Below are 20,963 nucleotides of genomic sequence, written 5' to 3'. Positions count from 1 at the left end.
TTTGTTCCAAGTTAGAGTATCCCCAGATGGTAAAAAAACCTAGAAATAACAGCTTTAGAGGGAATTTCTGGGTCTGACATAAGAATAGGATTTTTGGAAAAAATTTACTTTATCTAGGACTCGTTCACAGCAGACAATACTTTCAGAAGTTAGCTCCTGCACTCAGTTTTCACATTTCATCTTGCTTTCATCTGTTTCTACACGTAGCAAGGTCCTTCTGGAAGACTAAGACTGCCCACAAGAGTGGACCAAAGTGATTAGCATTTTCTTTATTTATTTCAACTGGAATCAGGTGGCAAGACATCAGCACAAGAAAGGGAATAGGGCAGGACAATAGAAGGGGACAGAACAGTTAAAGAAAGGAGACAGAGTGCCTTTTTAAAATTTTTAAACCATGGTCATCACAATAAAAACTGCCAAAAATGTGTTTTAGTAAACGCCATTATTCTCTTTAAAGAATGTCTGGAATGACTTTAGTGTTGTTCTTTGTAGCACTTCATAGTAAACATACAATTGCTCTAGCAAGATGTGAACTACATCTTTACTAATGATCAGCAAACAGGACACATTCTCAACAGAATTTCTCTAGAACAGAACAATGCTATGCAGCACAGAGGAGACAAGAGCTTTTCTGCAATCAGAAATTAAGCATAAAGACCAATCCTGTTTATAAGCCCATCTCCTACCAATATTATCTTCTCCCTTAATATATTCATAGTCTTTTCCCTCAAACACAAGTTCAGATAAATCAAGATATTTTAAACATTTCCACTGGAAGATTTTCTGATGTTCAGATGTCATCATTATGAACTACTTCCTGATTTTCACTGCAGATATTTTTGCTTACTTTAATGATTCTAATGACAGTCCTTGCATGTTCTCAAATGCCATTTGGCTTCCAATTGGAAAATAATTACACATAATAATGTTATCTTCAGAAAATTTGGCAAACTATCACAGGTTTCATATAAGGGCTTCTTCTGGAGGTAATTTTCTGTGTTAATAACTTCTTTTTTTATTTATTTCCTTTCAATATGTTCCACTTTCAGAAATTACTAATTTCAACTTCTGAAGACAAAACTAAAGGGACCAGTATATTGTGATACTGCTGCCTTTGCAACTCTACTTTCATCTTCCAGTGGATGAACTGATTAAGAAGAAATTTGGTTTACTTTTTCTCATGGTAGAAAATAAACTGCTGCACACAAGCACTCTTACCAGCTTTTCTTTAAGTGTTTATATTTATTTTGCTTTCACTGCTCTGTCAAAGTGTAGTTGTTCAAGGGACAGAAAGTACTGAAATCCTTACCTGACTGTTGGAGTCACCAAATGCTATACACAGATGTGGTACCAATTTGCTGAGGATTAATGGTTGTGCACCGTAACTAAAGAAAAAAAATAATTTATTTTTTAAGAAAAAAACAGAAAATTTTTGCAGAAGTGAACTTTTGGCTTAGATTTTAAAGAATAAAAACTGGTATCAATCAAGCTCTGTCTCTCTCTTACTAGTTCTTTATCCACTTTTAAATAAGATTAAAAACTCTGTAACTTTAGTCCTTCTTTCAGAAAGCTTGCTACTTAATTTGATTTTTCCCATGTATTAATTTAATTGAACTGGACTCCCTAAAGAATTAGTTTCAGACAAAAATAACATTCAGAAGAAGGATAGAACCATTATATCTCCATAGAAACAAAAAGCTTACAAGTTCAAGGTAGCAACAAGACACAAACACACTCCTTCTCGGGATCGGTGATTCTTGTGTTTAAAACCAACAGCAAGGCGTTCCCAAATGTACTATAAAAGCAGAAATAATGGTCTTTAATTACTAGAAGCACAATACAATGTGATTCTATTCCATATAATTACATTCATAATAATTGCAAAAAAAAAACCAGAAGGCAGGTCCACTGGAAAAAGTGATAAAAATAACTTATGAAATGCACAATATGAAACACAACATGGATTAACTCTATGCCACAGCCAATTCCTAAAAAACACCCTTCAGCAATCTAGCTGAGTATTTTGTTGTCTGAGAAACAGCTCTTAAAATACACAGAATTTTTACAGTTAATGCACACAAAACAAACATTAACATTACAAACTACTGACTTAAGCTACAGAAGTTACTGTATTCTTTTTGCTTAATATTCTGTTTCCCTGCCAAAATTTCTTCACATTCCTTTTAGCTTGTCCTTATCTATACTCCTGGTGTCCCACTTCTCCCTTACTTTTGCTTTAGATCTATTTCTCATTTTTTTGTTTATTTCTTTCCCCCTCGTTCTAATTCCCGTGCTTCCATTTTTACTCTGCTTTCATTTCTCCTCTCTGTGTTGGTGCCACTTCCTGTGGTACGATCCTGGCTCCCTAAACCCTCATTCACCTCCTTGCGCACTCATTTTTCTCTGTCTGCCCTGACTCTCTGCCTACTGCGTTTATCCCGTTACCTTTCCATCTCCCCGCTGTGCTCTAGCTGTGTATCACGGTGTTGGAAGCGCAAACACGGAGCTGAGGAGCTCGGGAATTCTCCTTGGGAGCTGACACAGGTTCAGCCTGCAACTTGCCCAAGCTGCAGCGCTGCCATTGCAGCACGGTCAGCATCCGGGCAGCGTTGCCTAGCAATGGGATGGCTGCACACTGCCAGGAGCTGCACACTTTGCAGAGCAGGCACCTCCCACCTGCCAACGTGTGCACCCCAGAGTGCTGGAACTGCAACCTATAATGATGCCACACAAAGCTGTTAAAATGTATTATGTGCCAATTATTGCAATCACTTTCTGGGGAAAAAAAGAAATAAAAGCCCTCCCAAACATGATGAACAAAAACAGAGCATAAGAGCAGGGAATATGCATCCTCTTTATTAACAAGGTAGCACGCTTCAGAGCAGACATAAAATTTTCTAATTAGAGCCCTGCTTGATAATTTTGTCCCATCTGTGGTTTTTTGTTTGTTTGTTTTATATTTCATTGCATTTAGAAAGCAAACCTTAGACAAGCAGGATATGATTTGCCAAAACTGCACAGCTTAACAAAGAACAAGATTTTACAGAAGAAAACATCCCTCCAAGTAACCCACTGTCATGGACAAATATGGGAAAAAAGAAATCTCCTTGCTATACGTATGAAAATACAGGTAGAGAGGGAACTGCAGATTACTGAAACAAACAAAGCAGACCAAAGTTAAATTCAGTCTTTCAATTAATTATTCCTTAAGAACTGATTTTTTTAAGCAGAGAAATTCAAACAGCTGCTTAGAAATTTTAATTCTCAGAAGTTCCTAGCAAGAGTTGATGTCAACCTCTGTTTGTCCCTTTCATGCACATTTATAAAACCTGTAATTTTATGCCTTCCACCCATAAACATACATCTAGTTCTTGCTCAGAAACAAAAAAAATCCCAATCACTAAAACAAGTGAAGGGATTTAAAAACAGGACAAAAATTATTCAACGACATGCTAGAAGAGGCAAGATGAGTTGACTAGAAAGAAATTTACACGACTCATCCTCAAAAAATTATTCCATTCAGCTCTTCTAAAGGGATGCTTCTCTGCAGCAGAGAGCCGAAAGCTCCGTATTTCAGTGTTGGAGGCACATGAAGGACTTCTCTGTTTTGGTCCCTGCTGTGAGGATGATTGATGCCTTTCATCCAAAGTTGTAATGACCCATAAGTTCTCCTGAGAGCAGACAACTACAAAGCCAGGCTTCTCCCACCCTGCAGGAGCTACCAGGAGTCATGTCTTGTCTTACACACACATGCTCTTCCCTAGACCCACTGTCTTAGCTTGCAAAGCAAGATGTAACTAAAAGTATGTATTCTATATTCTATCACCATCTGTTGAAACCAGGAAGGGTAATGATCTTTATCTCTGGGGAAGATATCTTCCATTAATAGGTCATCTGCTAAAACCAGGTGGGGTGGTGTTCTTTACATTTTCCACAACCCATCCTTCCTCCAGGGAGATATCTTCTGTTAATGGGCCATTCAGTCTCACTGCATGACTGATAAACTTACATCATCCCATTGTGACATGCTCCACCCAGGGGGAGGAGCCAAGCATTTCCTATCTAGGAAAAAACCTAAGATTTGGAACATCAGGGCAGCCTTTTTCCACTGAATTCCAAAGGAAAACCAGACCTTTCCACATCATCACTGGACGTTCAGAGGAAAACTGTACCCTTCTACAGTGTGCTGATTATGCCTTGAAAACACCTGGGGGGAGGGCATTCTAGGAAGCTTTCCTCCATGAGAACTTTCTCTGTGAAATGATGGCACCAATTGGACGCTGGTTTAGTTGTTGACAGCCTGAGAAACCAATTGGAAAAGTCAATTTGCTCTGTGAATCACATTTGAAGCAAGTAAACCCCGGGAAAAGCTCTCTTTTATTTCTGGCCTCTCACAAGGTAACAGCGACCTGGCCCAGGACCCTCCCATGCGGCCCAGGCCAGGCAGGGGTGGACCTGGAGGCTGCTGGGTCCTGTTTCCAACCAGGGGCCCCAACAGCCAAAAAGAAGAGCAGCCCACTGCTAAGATCCTAGCCCTCCTCAGTGTGGCCACGGCCCGGTGGGACCCTGCCCTGCTGCCAGCTCAGAGCAGCCGTGGGATGGCCGAGCCCGCCCAGCCGCCCTCACGGCCTGGGGGGAGGCAGCTGGGCCCTGGTCTGGGGAGCCCCACACACTTTTGCTTGCTGGGCAAGGCAGAGGGAGAACCCCTGACCCGTGGCTGGAGCTGGGTACGGTCAGTGCTGGAGGGAAGCCATGGAACCAGAGGCTTGTCACTGATTTCTCCTCTGGCTGGACTTTGCAGTTTTCATCTGGCCCCCCCAGTACAGCCTGGGCAGCCTGAGATCCTGACACAGCTCCAGCATGGCTTGGCCAGCCCCTGCAACTTCTGTGTGAAATTTTAACTTTTTATAATGCTCAGATAAGACTTACAGACCTTTAATCCTTTCTTGGGTGATAAGAAAAAGAACAGAAAAAATACATCAAAGTCAATGAAGTAAAAGCTGAGTTTTTAGATGGAAGGAGAATGAAGAGACGCCATGAAGGCTGGCTGAAATATCTTTTTGTAAGCTATAAGGGTGGACTGTACAACACTAAAAAATTTCCAGTAAATCATGGCAAAAAGACATGGGGGGGTGGGGTGTGAAGTGTTTGGAAGATCCTTTGCCCTGAGTGAAAAATGGGATCTCAGCTCCTGGGAATGAAGTATGAACAGAGAGAAGAGAGCTGAAGAGAACTTTTGCCTTTAAGTAGCTCATCCTTAAAAGTAATACCCCATGACTTTGACATGGCCCACAAGCACAGCTCTGGGAAGGCTGTGAAGGTGGGAGGAGTTTCACGATTGCAGATTCCCAGGCAGCTGCTATTCGTGAAAAAAGTGAAGTCAGGAAAGAGTTTATTTATTTCCTCTCTTGAAAAAGATCCTTATAACTGAACAAGAAGAAACTCCTCTCCCTAAAGTGAACTGAAAAAGATTATTTAAGTAAGGAATTGACTGAAGTGTCCCTGTATGTTGTTAAGGTGTGAAAGGGGGGAAGAGGGAGTGGTCTGAAGACCTATTCTGAATTTATTATTATTTTCTTTGTGTTGTCAATAAAGTTTTTCTTTATACACTTTTAAGTTTTAGGCCTGCTTTGCTTTTGCTCCTAATTCCATCTCACAACAGAAAGTAAATATATTAAAATTGGCAAACCCGAACTAAGACATTTTTGGTGCATTGGCCGGGAAATTCAAAATAAACCAAGACATACAGGACCACTGCTTCAACAGAACCACATCTGTCCCTCCAGGAGGGCTACAGCCACCATTTAACTGGACTGCTACCAACAACCTGACTGACAGGGTGTCAAGTTGTATTCTGACTCCGCCAGTGTTTTGGCTCTTTTTTTTCTTTCATATTACTGTACTTTTAATTTATTTTTTTCTAATAAAGAACTGTTATTTCTATTCCCATATCTTTGCCTGAAATTTAAAAATTATAATAATTTGAAGGGAGGGGGTTTACATTGTCCATTTTAAGAGAGGCTCCTGACTTTCTTAACAAACACCTCTTTCAAACCAAAACATCCACAAACCTCGTATGCTTTCTGACACTGAGAGTCATCTTCACAGGTGTTGGAAACTTCCTTCCATCGCCTCTATGTACAGACTAACAACTCTGCACAAACCAAGATGGACTAACAATGCAAAACCTTCCTGACAAGGGCTTAGCACAAAACAACTACCATCAATTTCCTTATCAGCAACTGTTCGAGGTGCTCTGCTGTGCTGTAGAGGTTCTGGTCTGTATGCCAGGTATTTGGGAGCATCTTGGGCACAGTAACATATCATTTATGAAATACTGGCACTTTGACACAAAAAAATACTACCATGTCTCCTGTTCAATGAATATGACTTACACTGCAGCCTGTGAAAAGATAAACTACAGCCTTGCGAATATATAAAGGCACATCTTTGTGGATGATATTACTAGACCCTGATGCCTACATCCCAATCAGATCTGTAGCCAAAGGGAGATAAACATGTTCTACAATAGCCTAGCATCCTACATTTTTTATCAGGCAAATAAAAGAACTGACTATAATTTTCTCACTCCAGATAAAGTCCACATCTTATTCACTGCACACAATCATTCAAACTTGTATCTATGAATAAACAAAGCCAGGAAATTAGCACATACAAACCCTCATTTTTTCCCTATTAATCTCTAGAACTAGAACTCAGAAACAGATTTTCCTCAGGAACTAAAAACTCAAATAGTAAGTTCCTACTCACATCCAGGGTCTCCAGACTCCCAAATAACATCGCTATTCAAGAATATAATCTTGTTAAACAGTCCTCCATTTTTCAGACTCACAGAGTCAAGATATTAGATTAAGCACTCAGAAGCCACACAATGCTTAGACCTGAAGGTTGAGTCAAGCAAGCCTACTTACAACCAAAAACGACAAGCCAGAGGGCAACTTATCCCCACCGCGTTTGTTCATGGTTCACAGAGCATCATTGCTATACAGCTAGAAAGCCAGATACTCTTAAGTTAGAAAATGTGCACATTAACTAGTAGGACTAGTCCTACATGTTCAAGTACAAATCTAGTTTTAAATAAATTTGGAGCTAATTAAACTTATTTATTCCCATTGTCCAAACCCAGAAGATGCATCAAACATACTTTAACTAACAAAGCCCTGTCACATAGCATAAAAACATCTACTCAGAATTTAGCTATGATGTGCAAAATATGTGGAATCACATCGTGCCAAGATTTTTATCTTTAGCTGAACAATACACCAGTGTCAATCTCTTAAGAGTATCTTTAACATTTACACCATAAACAGTCACCATAACATTGTGACATGTTCAAAGTTCATACAAAAGTCATAAGCTCACTGGAGGCTGCCATCTGAATCTGCATTAAGCAATCATACCATGGGTGGTGCTGCTTCACACATCATTTTCAATATAAGATTCTGTGCTTGCTCTCGAACTTGGTCTTTGGCATCTCCCATACGATCTATCAAAGGCAGGAGAACTACAGGAGAGGGGAAAAAAAGAGAAAGTAAAAAAGATTAAATACCCAGTGGAGATTTCCTAATGTTTAAAGATATTTTCTAAAACAGATGTAATACATATGTCATTCAAAAATAAGCCGTGTTTAAATAGACCATGATATTTTAAAGCCTCAAGTGCATTTCTGGGTATTTTATAAAACTAACAACAACTGCATAAGGCTGATATGAAGGAAAATAGTAACTTTCAACAGGTTAAAAAGAAAGCAAGCATGCAATTTTCAAAACTATGTGAATGACTTTGATTTCATCTTCAAAAAGTGTTCCAGTTAGCTTCAGAATGTCTGGCTTTTGCAAAAAATAATGTTAGACATGGTGAGGGGCAAACAACTGGAATAGAAATATATGACTATTTTAAAATGAGTGCGACTTTGCTGTTTATTGTAAAGAAATCAAAAGCTTTAAATCCCTTTATTCACACAGTGTATCTTCTGGAAACCCAGCCTTATTTCAGTAAAACCATTGTTAAAAATTACTCTGTTAAAACAAGCATCCTCAAATAAGATTTAAGTAAAATTGCATGACAGCTGATGACTTCACACCCTAAAAATAAGTAAAAATCAAAATCAAAGGACTTGCCAATTGTTTTTGCTTGCTTTTCCAGACAGAAGTTTATAATTACATCAGATAAATTAATGTTATGATATTAGGAAAGATATGCCAATGAACTCATAGCCAGCTCCATGTTGTGCAAGACATGCTGCTGTACTGGTTCCCAGCCCTCCCTGTGGGCCCTACTCTGTGTGATTCTTCCCCCCAATGGTTTCAGTACCACTTCTCCCAAATAAGAGGTGATTGTACTGAGTGTGCTGCCTTCCTTCAGGAAGCACGTCTGATGGAGTTGTTGAAATTGGTGATCTCATCCCTCACGCAACAGTTATTTAAACTATTCCCAGTAAAAAATGTATCTTCACAGCTAAAATATTTTTTGCTACGTTTGGTACTATATCACTGAACACCTGAGAGCATTTTACAGTTGCTGCCTGACCTCAATAGACTCCTGTTGAGGGTTAGTTCTCTCCCTTTTTTTTTCCCTCTGTGGAATTTTCCCCATTGTCATGCTAAGATACCTGTTGACTGGGCCCTGGTGACAAGGGGGAGGGGACGGGAGGGAAGAGAGAAACCCCGCGAGATTCAAACAGCCAGAAGAGGAAGCGGAAGGCTGAGCCTCGGCCCATTTCCCCGGCGGAGTTCGGACGAGAAGGACAATCGCCGTCTGTGTCCCATCCCAGCGTCGGGAAACCACTATCAGACCCTGCCCGGCTGTCTTCTCGCTGTGAACTACCACCATCCAGCACTCTGCTAAGCATTGGGACCCACACCGTGAGCGGAGAGCTCTCTCTCCATCTCTCTCTTCCCCTGGGACAGCTCTGCCATCACCCCCAGCCCTCCTGCAGCTCTGTGGGACCTGCCTGCCCCCAGCACCGGGAACTGCAGCTCAGGGAAAAGGTGCCTGCAGCCAAAAAACACTGGGACTGAATTACTGTTCTGTTTGTGGGTAATTTCATAGCTGTTGTTGTTCTTGTTTGTCTTGTTAGTTATACTAGTAAAGAACTGTTATTCCTACCCCCATATCTTTGCCTGAGAGCTCTCTTAATTCCAAAATTATAATAATCGGAAGAATCACATTTTTTTTTTCAGCCCAAAGGGAAGCTTCTGCTTTCCTTAGCAAACACCTGTCTTTCAAACCAGGACAACTCCTAAGTAATTTCTACTCACTAAAGAAATAATGGCATTTGGCCATTGTTTGAAAGGCAGATCTGAAGTAATTTTATCAGTGCTTAATGATTTTATAGTAATAACTAAACAATAGATTCGCCAGCAAAGTAAAGGGAACAAAATTATACATTCTGAGGAGGTTTCCTGAGTCGCCTGCTCCTACATTAAAAACAGCAGTCATTTCTGTACCATGATTGTTACTGACAAATACATTGCTGAAGTTTTAATTTCCCCTCCTGCGATATCGGAAGGCTTTCTTAAGTGTCCTGAGTATTTAATTCTTCTGCTTCTTGATAGTCCACTGACATCTTCAGCCACCATTATCAAGGCTTTGTGGTTTTCATCTATCTTCTCTACCCTTTCTTCTCTGAAGTAATTAGTACAGCTACTTTCATTTTACAGTTTGAAAAGAAGAGTCTGGAGTTTTTTTGTTTGAGTTGGATTGCTGTTGTTCGGATAGTGTGAGACTTTGTCTTTACGGTTTGGGTTTTTAAGGGGTGTTTCTGTTTTGTTCGGTGGTTGGGTTTAGTTTTGGGGAGTTTTTTTCCATTTTGTTAACAGAGAAAAAAATCCAGAAGTTATTTTTGGGAGTACACAGCTGAACACTCCCATGAACCTCCAACCACTCATATACCTACTGATTACATTTTTCTTGCCAACAGTACTTCTCATGTCCATTTTCAGCACTTCTCAACTGACCTTGTCCCTGTGCCTTACACTGCTAGTGATGTCTCTATATTGACGTGACTGCTGGGCAGCTGAAGGCAACTCTAGCTTTACAGAGAAGGAAACAAACACAGCCAGTGCCAGTCCTGTGAGAACACAGCTCCTTTGTGACTAATTAGCACTCTGAGTCATTTGATGGAGCTGCAGATACCAGGGCTCTGCTCAAATCACCAAGGCAAGCACAGAGAACAGCTACTAGAAACTGCTGAACAGAGATGAGGTCACCGAGATTTCAGTGTGTGCAGCTACTGAACACGCCAGCCGAAATTTCCCACTCCTGGAGCACTGACAGAGGAACAACACACTATGAGAACTGTTAAAGGGCCCAAACGGCTGCAGGCTTGGCTTTTTCCCCCTAAAACTCAAGTTTCTGTAAGTCCCCATAGAAAGCATGATACATTCCATTTGCATAAGACAAATGAAATTAGGCTGTTGCATGCTGGCAACCACCAGCTGGTTTTCAGTGTGGCTATTCATCTTTTCTGTCAGAATAAGCTCCAATAGGAAACCACTGGAAGCTGGGTTTCCTATTGATCAAGTTTCAAAACTGAACATCATTTTGGCTGCAACTTTTCCTTTAAGATGCACAAGGTTTCTCACCAGCATTATCAAATTAGTGTCCCTCTTTATACTGTAATGCAAATACAACCATTTCATTGTTTCTGACATTAGCCTGCAAACTCAACAACCTCAAACAGATGTCAGAATTTAAAAAAGGGCTACAAAGGAGAAGTAGGACTATACGTGAAAGGCTATATTCAATGTGGTAGCCTCCTAACAAGTTACTCATTGAGGTATATAATTTGTCACATGCAGTCTGGACTCACACAGTCCTACTGTTTTATATTAACCTTATCCATATTTTATCTTCTGTTGCCTAGATTCTTAAATTATTTCAAATGAATTTTGGAAAACCTAATAACATATGACATCTTTCTGTTATTTATTTCTGCTGATATGCTGAGAAAAATGACACTAAATTTAGGAGACAGTGATTCCTTTTTCAACTGTTGTTTATTTTTTGTGAAGCACTGTATTCCATTCAACTTGCCTTTTCACCACGTTTTAGCATATTGTCAAAGCTTCTTACATTTTCAGTCACTCCTGAGGTTTTCCTGTTAAGATTTCTACATTATACAACAATTTTAGAGGTTTTGATTACTGAAGAAAACCCGTAAGTGTTACCAACAATATTCCATAGCGGACATTAATTCTACCAGATCTACCTCAAACTGACCTGCTATTTCATAGAGCCATAGAATATTCTGAGTTGGAAGGGATCATTGAGTCTGACTCCTGGTCCTGCACAGGACACACCAAGAGTTGCACCATAGCCCTGACTGCATTGTCCAAACACTTCTTGAGCTCTGTCAGGCTGGCGCTGTGATCACGTCACTGGGCAGGCTGTTCTAGTGCCCAAGCACCCTCTGGGTGAAGAACCTTTTCATGATAACCAACCTAAACTGCTCTTAGCTCAACTTCAGGCCATTCCCTCAGGTCCTGTCACAGTCCAGCACAGAGCAGAGATCAGTGTCTGCCCCTTCTCTTCCCTCATAAGGAACTTGTAGACTGCAATGAGGTGTCTCCTTAATTTCCTCTTCTTCAGGCTGAACAGACCAAGTGACCTCAGTCATTTCTCATACGGCTTCTCCCTCCAGACCCTTCACCATCCTTGCTGGCCTCCTTTGGACACTCTCTAATGACTTAATGTCTTTTTTTATGTTCTGGTACCCCAAACTGCACTCAGCACTTGAGGTGAGTCCACCCCAGTGCAGAGCAGAGCGGGACAATCATGCCCTTTAACTAGCTGACAATGCTGTGCATTTATATCTGAGCTGCTATTTATGCCTTTTTCCTTTCTCCTATATCGATAATAGAGCTTATTATCAGTTATTATTATCAGTTTCGTTTTACATAGCCTTCCTTCTCTTACCTCAGTAAATCTGAATATATTTTCATTTATCCAAATTCACCAAATAATTTTACTACCACTAGTTAGGACAGTAGATGCATGAGTTAAGGCCAAAACCAGCCTTCAGAATCAGAGTTCAGCCTAAAAGATGACATATTAAATAGGAATTACTATTAATTATTATTATTATTAAATCTTTTGTTAATATATATTATTAATTATTTTATTGATTTATATTTATTAATATTAAATATTAAATGTTAATTTCCTCTACCAGGATTGAAGATGATAAAACAAGTAAATCACAGAAATTGCCTAGAATAACACACAACATATTTCCAAAAACCTGAGCAGTTTAACTATACAACCCATGCAGCAAAGAATGCCATAGGCAGCACAAACAATTTCCTTCTGTTAAACTTCAACAAGAATTCCTTCTGGAGCTTTTCAGTTTGTATTGTGCTTTTTCTTCTCTTCTGACCACTTACACCTGCTTTCTGTTTGTATACCTGTGCTCATTTTAAGTCTCAGGTCTACCTATTTCTATGAACCAACTTCAGACACTCCTTTACTACAGACTTAGAAAAAAGCATTAAGCAAAAAAGAATCTTTACTGAGGAAACGTTATCAGTGTTGGCAAAAATTCTGTTAGTAAAGTTACTGAAGTCTTTGAGGACAGAAAGAGATTAAACCGAGGTAGCAATATCTTCCTCTTTCCTCAGAAACCTTGCCAGCTCAGGCAGCAGCATTGAACAGCTGTCATTAGAAAGGAGGGAGGAGAAAACCTGCCTCTGCAATTAGGGCAGCCTCTGTTCTAGGCAGGACGCACAGGAGAGAAAGGCATCCCACAGGGGCTCTTACAGGGCCAGCTACAGTCTGATGGATCCGTGTAGTCAAGGGGCTACTTCTAAGCAAAGAAACATAAGCAGGCTCTCAGGGCCTCACTGCTCCCCTCCTCAACATAAAGTCCTGGTCAGTTAAAAATCAACAGCAATTTCAGACCATAATGTGCCTCTTGGGGTCTCTCCAGGAGCTAATTAAGAAAAGCATTAGTGGGATTAATGACACACACTGTTCATCATCAGTAGCACAGAATAAAAAACAAATGCTTTATATGATCTATCCATGTATCAAGGTGTCAGCCTCAGGAACATGACAACAGTCTTAAAGGCAAAAAAGTTTCAAGAGGTGTATTAAACCTGAAAGAAGACTTGAAGATGGTGAACAAATGTTTATGTCATCTTCTGAATTTTTTTTAAGCTCTAGGCTAGGTTTTTTACAGAACCAGAAAAATTAAGAGTTAAGCAGAAACCAAAGAAGGCTAGGATTTCTTTTCTCTGAGTTAAAAGCACTGCCTTTCTAGGTGTCATACAGGGAAATGCCCATGGACAGGAAGCAGATAGGTTTTATAAATCACAGCCTATCACTCAAGCATGGATCACTTCAGCTAAAATTAATTCCCACTACTACTACTTGCAGCTTAAATCAGTTGCAACCTTTAGCTGTGATCATTAACTACAGAGCAAACCAAAGAAAATTTAATTATTTTCTGAGGTGTTGCAGGAAGTTAGTATTTTTGTTACATTTGAAAATACAAAAGCAGCTATTATGGAGAAAAAAATATACAAATAATGAACTGTCCTCTAAAAGCCTTTTCCAAAAAAGGAAAAAAAAAAAAGAAAGAGTCAGCATTTTATTGTTTAAGAAAATCCTTAAACAATCCAACACAGCTTTCCCTGAGGTCAGTAAGCTATAAAATGAAAAGGCAGTATCAGACAAAACACCTGACTTGCATTCAGATGCAACAAGGCATCCTCGAGACAAGACATCCTTCACATAAATAGAAAAACCTGCTTTACTTTATTTGAGCAACTCAGTTTCTTGAGTTATTTGATTTAATTTCCAAGTTTTCTCTAACACCACAGCTTGGCCATTTCTTAAGACAAGACATGGAACAGATAATTTTGAAGGTCCCTTCCAACCGAATTATTCCAAGTTTTATGTTTAGTTGTTTTGCAAGCATTTTTAATCTTGAATCACCAGCACAATGTGCCATTAGTCTCAACATTTCAATTAAACTAATAAAAATGAAAAATGAGAATAAAATTCATTCAGGCACTGACACCTGAAGATCCAGCATTTTCCTCCATGTTATATAATCCATGGTAGCCCATGCTAATACAGTTCTTGGTTTTCATGGATTCCATGGATTTTCAAAGCATTTCTTCATACCACATTAAAACCACTTACTAAAGAGTCAGCTTGAATAAAGTTCCTATTTGAGTATTTTCCACCCAAAAAAATTCAATCATTAAATAAGAGAAAATGCAAAAAACTTAAAACGTGGGTGTCACTAAATGCTGATTTCCTCAAACAGGTGTTTTCAAATTCTTGTACCAACTTGCTTTCAATCCAAATTCACTCAAAAAGTTAATTCACTTTTGCAAGTCCTTACGACTGCTTTAAAATACATCAGGTTACACAGGAACCATTTAGGTGAGAAAAACCCTGTTAAGATCATCAAGGCCAACCACTAACCCAGCACTGCCAAGGCCACTGCTAAACCATGTCCCACAGTATTATCACATCTATATGACTTTCAAACAACTCCAGGGGTGGTGACTCACCCTCTTCCCTAGTCAGTAACAGTGCTTGACAACATTTTCAATGAAAACATTTTTCTTCATATCCTATCTAAATCTCCCCTGACACAACTTTTCCTCTTGTCCTATCGCTTACTGAAGGCGAAGGCTTGGGTGAAGACACTGACCTCCACCTTGCAGGTAGTTATAGAGAACAGTTAAGGCTCCTTCTGAGCCTCCAGGCTACATAACCCACAGCTGTTCCTCATCAGACTTGTGCTCCAGACCCTTTGTCAGCTCCACTGCCCTTCTCTGGACATGCTCCAGCACCTCAATGTTCTTCTAGCAGTGAGAGGCCCAAAACCTGAACACAGGATTTGAGGTGTGGCCTCACTAGTGCCAAATACAGGGGGATAATCTGCCCTGGTCCTGCTGGTCACACTACTCCTGACACAAGCCAGGACATCACTGGCCTTCTAGGCCACCTGGGCACACAGACTGGTTCATGTTTTGCCTCATGGCACGCAGCACACCAGGTGCTTTTCCTGTAGCACTGCCTGGGGTTGTTCTGACCCAAGTGCAGTACCTGGCATTTGGCTTTGCTCACTCTCATACCATTGGCTCAACCTGCTGCTCCAGCCTGTTCTGACCCCTTCGTAGAACCTTCCTACCATCCTGCAGATCAACACGCCTGTCCAGCTTGGTCTGATCTTCAAAATGTCTGAGCATGCCTTCCATTCCCTTATCCAGATAATGGATAAAAATATTAAACAGAACCAGCCCCAATGCTGAGTCCTGGGGAATACCACTTGACACCAGTCAACAACTGGATTTAAATCCACTGACCATCAACCTCTGGGTTCAGCCATCCAGCCGGTTTTTAGCCAGTGAAGAGTGCACCCATCCAGGACATGAGCAGCCACACTTGCATGCTTCATTGTAACAATAAATTTGATAGATTTGGATAGATTTAAATGCTCTTGCAACACTTCCTGAAGCTACCTGGTAAAAAATTTAAACACTTCAAATTTGTTTCATACGTTAGTATATGGCATTACAACTATTTCCAAAACTCTTTTTGCCCAGTGGTTTCTCTTCACAGTAACATGAATTTGCAACTACTATTAAACATATAAACAGATTTATATATGGAGTTTTTGTGTGCAAAATGTGTATCCCTATTGAGACTTACATATATGTACATACACAAATATAACCTATCTGTGTTTGGTCATTTTAACTGTCAATTACATTTCCTTTAATTTTCAGGGAAGTAAAATATTTTGCAACAGCTTGTAAGCGTGTATGCAAAAGCTAATGTCAATATAGTTGTATAACAGACTAATGGACAGTTCAATATCCGCAGAAAAATATGTCACGGTATAATACAGCCAAGTAAAACTGAAACATTCTGTATATCTTTACTATATTCTTTCTTTTCCTTTTGACAATAACAAGAGGGCCAAGTTATATTCACTTGTTTTAAGAAAGTATGAGTAGACACTTTCCCCAGAAAAACTTTTCCCATTATCCAGATACATATGTCCATAATTCTAATAGTCTCTTATTTTGGATATATAGAATTATTTTAATAATTAATGCAATCACCTGGGAACAGAGACTGATACAGTAATTATGTACTCTTATGTAATGCCTCTTCAATCACAGAACAAGCAGAAGTTTTAAATACCAAAAGATGTAACATTCAAACACTGCTTTATTTTTCCCAGAATACAGACACATAGTCTTATGAAAGAACACATAACCTGATATTTTTGCTTCCAAAGTATTTTCAAGGTTCTTAAGTGGAAGTACTAACAGAAAGATTCCAAATGTGTGTGTCTAGACTCCCAGAGCACTGATGTCAGCTGCAGAATGCACTCAATGTGGTTAATTATAAAAGGATAACACCTTAGAAGAAATTTAGGCAACATTATATGGTTGCCTAGGAAACGGAATTAAGTCTCTTATCAGGCATTATACTTCAATACAAAGATCACTAATGTGCTCTTTGAAATACTGGAAAATATCTGCCCTACAACTGTTGTATTGATTTTGCCCAAATGTGATTTAGGCATATATGTAGGCTGCAAAGGTTGAAGTAACAGTAAAGCATTCATGCTTATCACTTCATAGCAGAAGCGTGTAGTGCTTAAGGGGGTAAATATTCAGTGACATTAGCTGTTCTCTGCACTTAGGGAAATCTATACCCATCAAAACAGAAGAGGAAATTAAATGGGGATGTGAAAGGTAGAATATGTTTCCCCATATTGCAGTTGGATAATATATTATCATACTTCCATCATTTACTGAGATCTGAATCATGAATACAAAGATCCAGGGTTACCAAAATGTAACACTCTGTATTAAAGGAAAAATGCATTTAAGGTTGTAGGTATGTTATGAGTGAAAACACCTATAAAAATGAAACTTCACCTAGAAAAGAGGATGCATTGTATTTTTAAAAATGCAGAGAACAAAGCAGGTATGTATTTTACATCTATCTTCCTTCACTATAATCATGGTGCAATCCTTTTTTTTATGTTTGCCTCCAAAAAATAATATACTCACATTTATTTAACCAAAATAGAGAAAGTAAAAGCCTACCATATAAAATATACTAAGATGGTCTTTAGGGCCCTAAGAACTTCTTATTTAGCTGAATTACTTTGCGTACAAATTTCCCAACATTTTCAAGCTTGATCACATGTTTTTTGTTTTCTGAATGTACTGCACATTTGCAATACATGATTATATACCACACCAACAACATCCATATCAAAGAATCACTTAACTGGACATAACCAAGCTACCAAAAAAACCAAGCAAAAACCCCAAAGAAACCAAACAATGCCCCCCCCCCCCAAAACAAAACAAAACAAACCCAAAAAAACCCCAAAAACCCCCCTAAAATGGCAGTCTGTAGAAATTACTTGAATCTTGTCAAATGCATAACTATGGATATGGATTGTATGAGGTTCAACAAGGCCAAATACTGGTGCTACATTTGGGTCACAACCACCCCACGTAGTGCTACAGGCTAGAGAAGTGTCTGGGAAGTCAAAAAAAAAAAAAAGTGGTACCTCACAAGCCTGTAAGAGCTCTCTGCAAACAGCAGTCTCAGTATCAGAGTGCATTTGGACTTTCACACAGTTCTCAAGAAGGGGTCTTGCCCTAATGATAAAGACATACAGGAAACACATTGCCCTGGAGAGGGGACCCCACATCCACCATCGCTGCACAGGAAACAGGTTGTTGCAATAGACAGTCTCATGCACGTATGAAGTCAATTTTCAAGAAGGAGCTATGCAACAGAGAAATCTATTACCAATAATTACAAAAGTAACAGACAACAAATAAAAACAAATACAGTTATGCCACTATGAACATAAGATGCCTCTCTGATATGGTATGACAGATGGTTTGGCTTCCTCAACTTAAATGCACCACAACAGAAAGGCACTGAAAGGGGAAATGGTTGTATAAAAGAAACAGCTCCATTGTGTCTCTGAGCTGGGGCAGGAGGAGGGATAGCAGAAGACAGGCATGGAAGAGATCCATAAATAGAAACTGGCAGTCAGGAAGGTAAGAAATGTTGGCTCGCCTCTCTAACACAAGATCTAGCAAGCACCAAGTTTTTCCGGAACCGGTCGAAAAGAGTTTTGCATGCTTAAGTACTTCTACAGAACACTGCAAAAGCCAAAGATCTGTGCAGGTCAGAAACTAAACAGATAAATCTGTAGGAAAGAAAACAAAGCGACAGGGCAAACACTGAAGATACCATGTGCCTCAGCTGGCCCTGACCTCCAAGACCACCGACAACTGCTACTGATGAAGGAGTTATCACTGCCTGTTTCTCCTGTCCTTACCTTCTTCTCAGGCATCTGCAAACAAATCATTGTCAAATAAAAACTTTTGGCCTGACTTACTGGAGTTAGATTACGTTAGAAGACAAATCTGCGGAGTCAACAGAATATGATTTAGGAAACTCCTGGTTCTATGAGTTTCCTTGAAAGAAGCAGTTTTCTAGATGACCAATGTGCTTTTAATTACTCTCATAAATCCTGGACTATACAAACCCCAGACACTTAGAATAATGTGTTTATATTACCATTTCACTGACAAAAACTGGAAATTATTCCAACCTTGTTATGAAACTTGGAGAGAGAGCTATCAACTGAGAATTCATATCACTCTTTTTAAAAGTAACCTAAAATACTTTTTCCTGCCTTTACTGAGACTAAGATTTCAGCATCTGTTAGCTTTGTTTATATAGAAGTTGATCATGAACAACAGTAACTTGCATATTCTAGAGGTCTTGATTCTGGAGATGCTCTGAGGACCAATTTCAGCCAAAGGCACTATTACTTAGCTTAACTAAAAATAATTGTAGAATATACAGCTTCAGATGCTACACGTGTTTGACAGTCACCCAGGGCCGGTACTCTCTCTCTTTTGTGTTTTAATGCAAATAGTACTGAAATTTAAATCTTCAATTTGTTCATAACCTCAGACTACTCAACCACTGTAACAAGAAAAGCCCAAACCAAAAACAGGATTTTCAAACTGTTCTCAGATAGTTCATACTTAAGAGAGAAAAACTGAATCAACTTCCCAACCTTCCTTTAATAATGCTACTGTAATTTTAGGTTTTCAGAGTCTTAAAATAAAAATAAAAACTTTGCCAAACTCTGGAGCAAAACAGTGTTTGTGGCTACAAACGGAGATTATTTAGAAATCAGTACTGTATATGGCACAATACACCTCCAGTTCCATTACACTGCTTCAATACAAAATTAACCAGCCAAAGAAAAACTCCCCAAAATGAAATATATTTTATATTTAAATTCTGTTGCACTCTACTGCAGCAGTTCCACAGAATACTGAAATATGCTTTTAATTAATTTAGTTAGCAGCTTGTCATAAATTATACTTTGTATTCCTTAACGTTGACATTTTATTTCAAAGCTCTTAAATATAAAACTAGACATGTAAAGAAGAGGAAGCTTAAAACTTTGACAGACAATTTGAGATATGTGGCGATCAAGGAACAAGATGTAACTTATCTCATGCAAACTTTGAAAAAGGACATTAACTAGACACTTCTGTTAAAAACAGCCAATGCTGTAACACCAACGTTACTGTCCTAGTACCACTATCTCTTTCCAAAGTCAAGCAGCAAAATGAGTTGGTTAGTGCAGTTTGATTATGCCTCCCAGAAAAAAGGTCCCAAAAAAGGTCTCTCTCTCCAGCACATGTAGATCCATTAATCTGAAATTCATTTGAGTAAACATTTCACACAGGAATAACAGTCGGTACTTTTTTTTATCCCATAAAAACTTAAGACTATTAAAAGCTACAGTCGAGTTATCTAACAGGAGGTGGACCACATAATCCTCTGAGACTACAGGCTTCAGCAGACATGAAGCTCTGATTAAAGTGATCTCCAAATAAAACCTTAACACAAATGAAACATAACACTTGTGTTACAATGCAAATTTTTGATGACTGTCTCAGAGAGTGGTAAACAACCATATAGCATGGAACTAACCACTTAAGAAATCACTGACATGCTCCTATACAATTATTTCAATTCCAACACCAGTAAAATACCTGCCAGTACATTATAATTAGCTAAAGAAGTTTTCAACATGTTCCACTTCAGCTGCTACAAGAAAAGGGGAAGGGTCTTTTACTGCTCGATCTTAAGGAAAAAAAGTTGCGTTTCACTTACCAGTTCCTATATAGGGTTTAAAACGTCCTGATAGCCTGTCAACAAAGGCACCTAAAACATCTAATCCCAGTAGTGCTACCTGTTGAAACAAAAGCATTAGATGTTATAAACCAGATCAATGAGAATTTTTTTAGCATATATTGCAAATAACTTAGACATATAAATGCAAGTATGCTGAAAAGCTAACTTAAAGTTTCAGTTGAAGAGCTAAATAATTCCTTCAAAGTTCCTATCAAGAGAAAGTTATCAAAATATGTTTGCAATGGATCAAGTTAATTTACATATACCAGAACAATTCAGATTTTTCAATTCTTGTCTTAAAACGAGAGAAAATAAATATTCAAAATCCAATGTTTTCATATTTTCAACTACAAAACCCAAACAGAGACATAGTTTAAAGGTTTCCCAGATGCTAAGATCTTACTCCAAAAGCTTACTTCTGGCCATTTAGCTCATCCACTAAAGTAATTACATAATTTTCCGAACTCCCAAAAGAAAATAACTAAGAAGCTAATTTTGCTTTCCCTGGTGGTCCAGATTAGACCATTTGTCCACCTGCTTCTTAAGTTAGGGAAGCCTAGTTTTTCACTTCCTAATTAAAAAATAAAGAACCCCTTCAAAGCAAACAGAAACAACAAGAAAAACTAAAACAAAACAAAACCCAAGTCAATCCACAACAATAAAAAACCCCAAACAAAGCCCAAACCGGAAAAAAAATGGAAAAAAAA

General features: G+C 38.9%; 1 protein-coding gene across 18 annotated transcripts in view; it reads right to left on the bottom strand.

The window, feature by feature from the left end:
* CLASP2 (cytoplasmic linker associated protein 2) overlaps positions 1-20,963 on the bottom strand; it is a 145,008-nt gene that overhangs the window by 112,182 nt on the left and 11,863 nt on the right. For all 18 annotated transcript variants that reach the window (XM_062509923.1, XM_062509877.1, XM_062510008.1 and 15 more), the window contains exons 2-5: positions 20,236-20,314; positions 7,422-7,525; positions 1,704-1,795; positions 1,310-1,385 (exon numbers count right to left, since the gene is read on the bottom strand). In XM_062509923.1, the coding sequence (XP_062365907.1) occupies positions 1,310-1,385; positions 1,704-1,795; positions 7,422-7,525; positions 20,236-20,314 (351 nt within the window). The remainder of the gene's footprint in view (positions 1-1,309; positions 1,386-1,703; positions 1,796-7,421; positions 7,526-20,235; positions 20,315-20,963) is intronic.

The sequence above is a fragment of the Cinclus cinclus genome, chromosome 1, assembly GCF_963662255.1.
Source record: "Cinclus cinclus chromosome 1, bCinCin1.1, whole genome shotgun sequence".
In the NCBI taxonomy this organism is placed as follows: domain Eukaryota; kingdom Metazoa; phylum Chordata; class Aves; order Passeriformes; family Cinclidae; genus Cinclus; species Cinclus cinclus.
The sequence above is the reverse complement of the archived record's forward strand: the minus strand, read 5'-3'. Positions and strand labels throughout refer to the sequence as shown.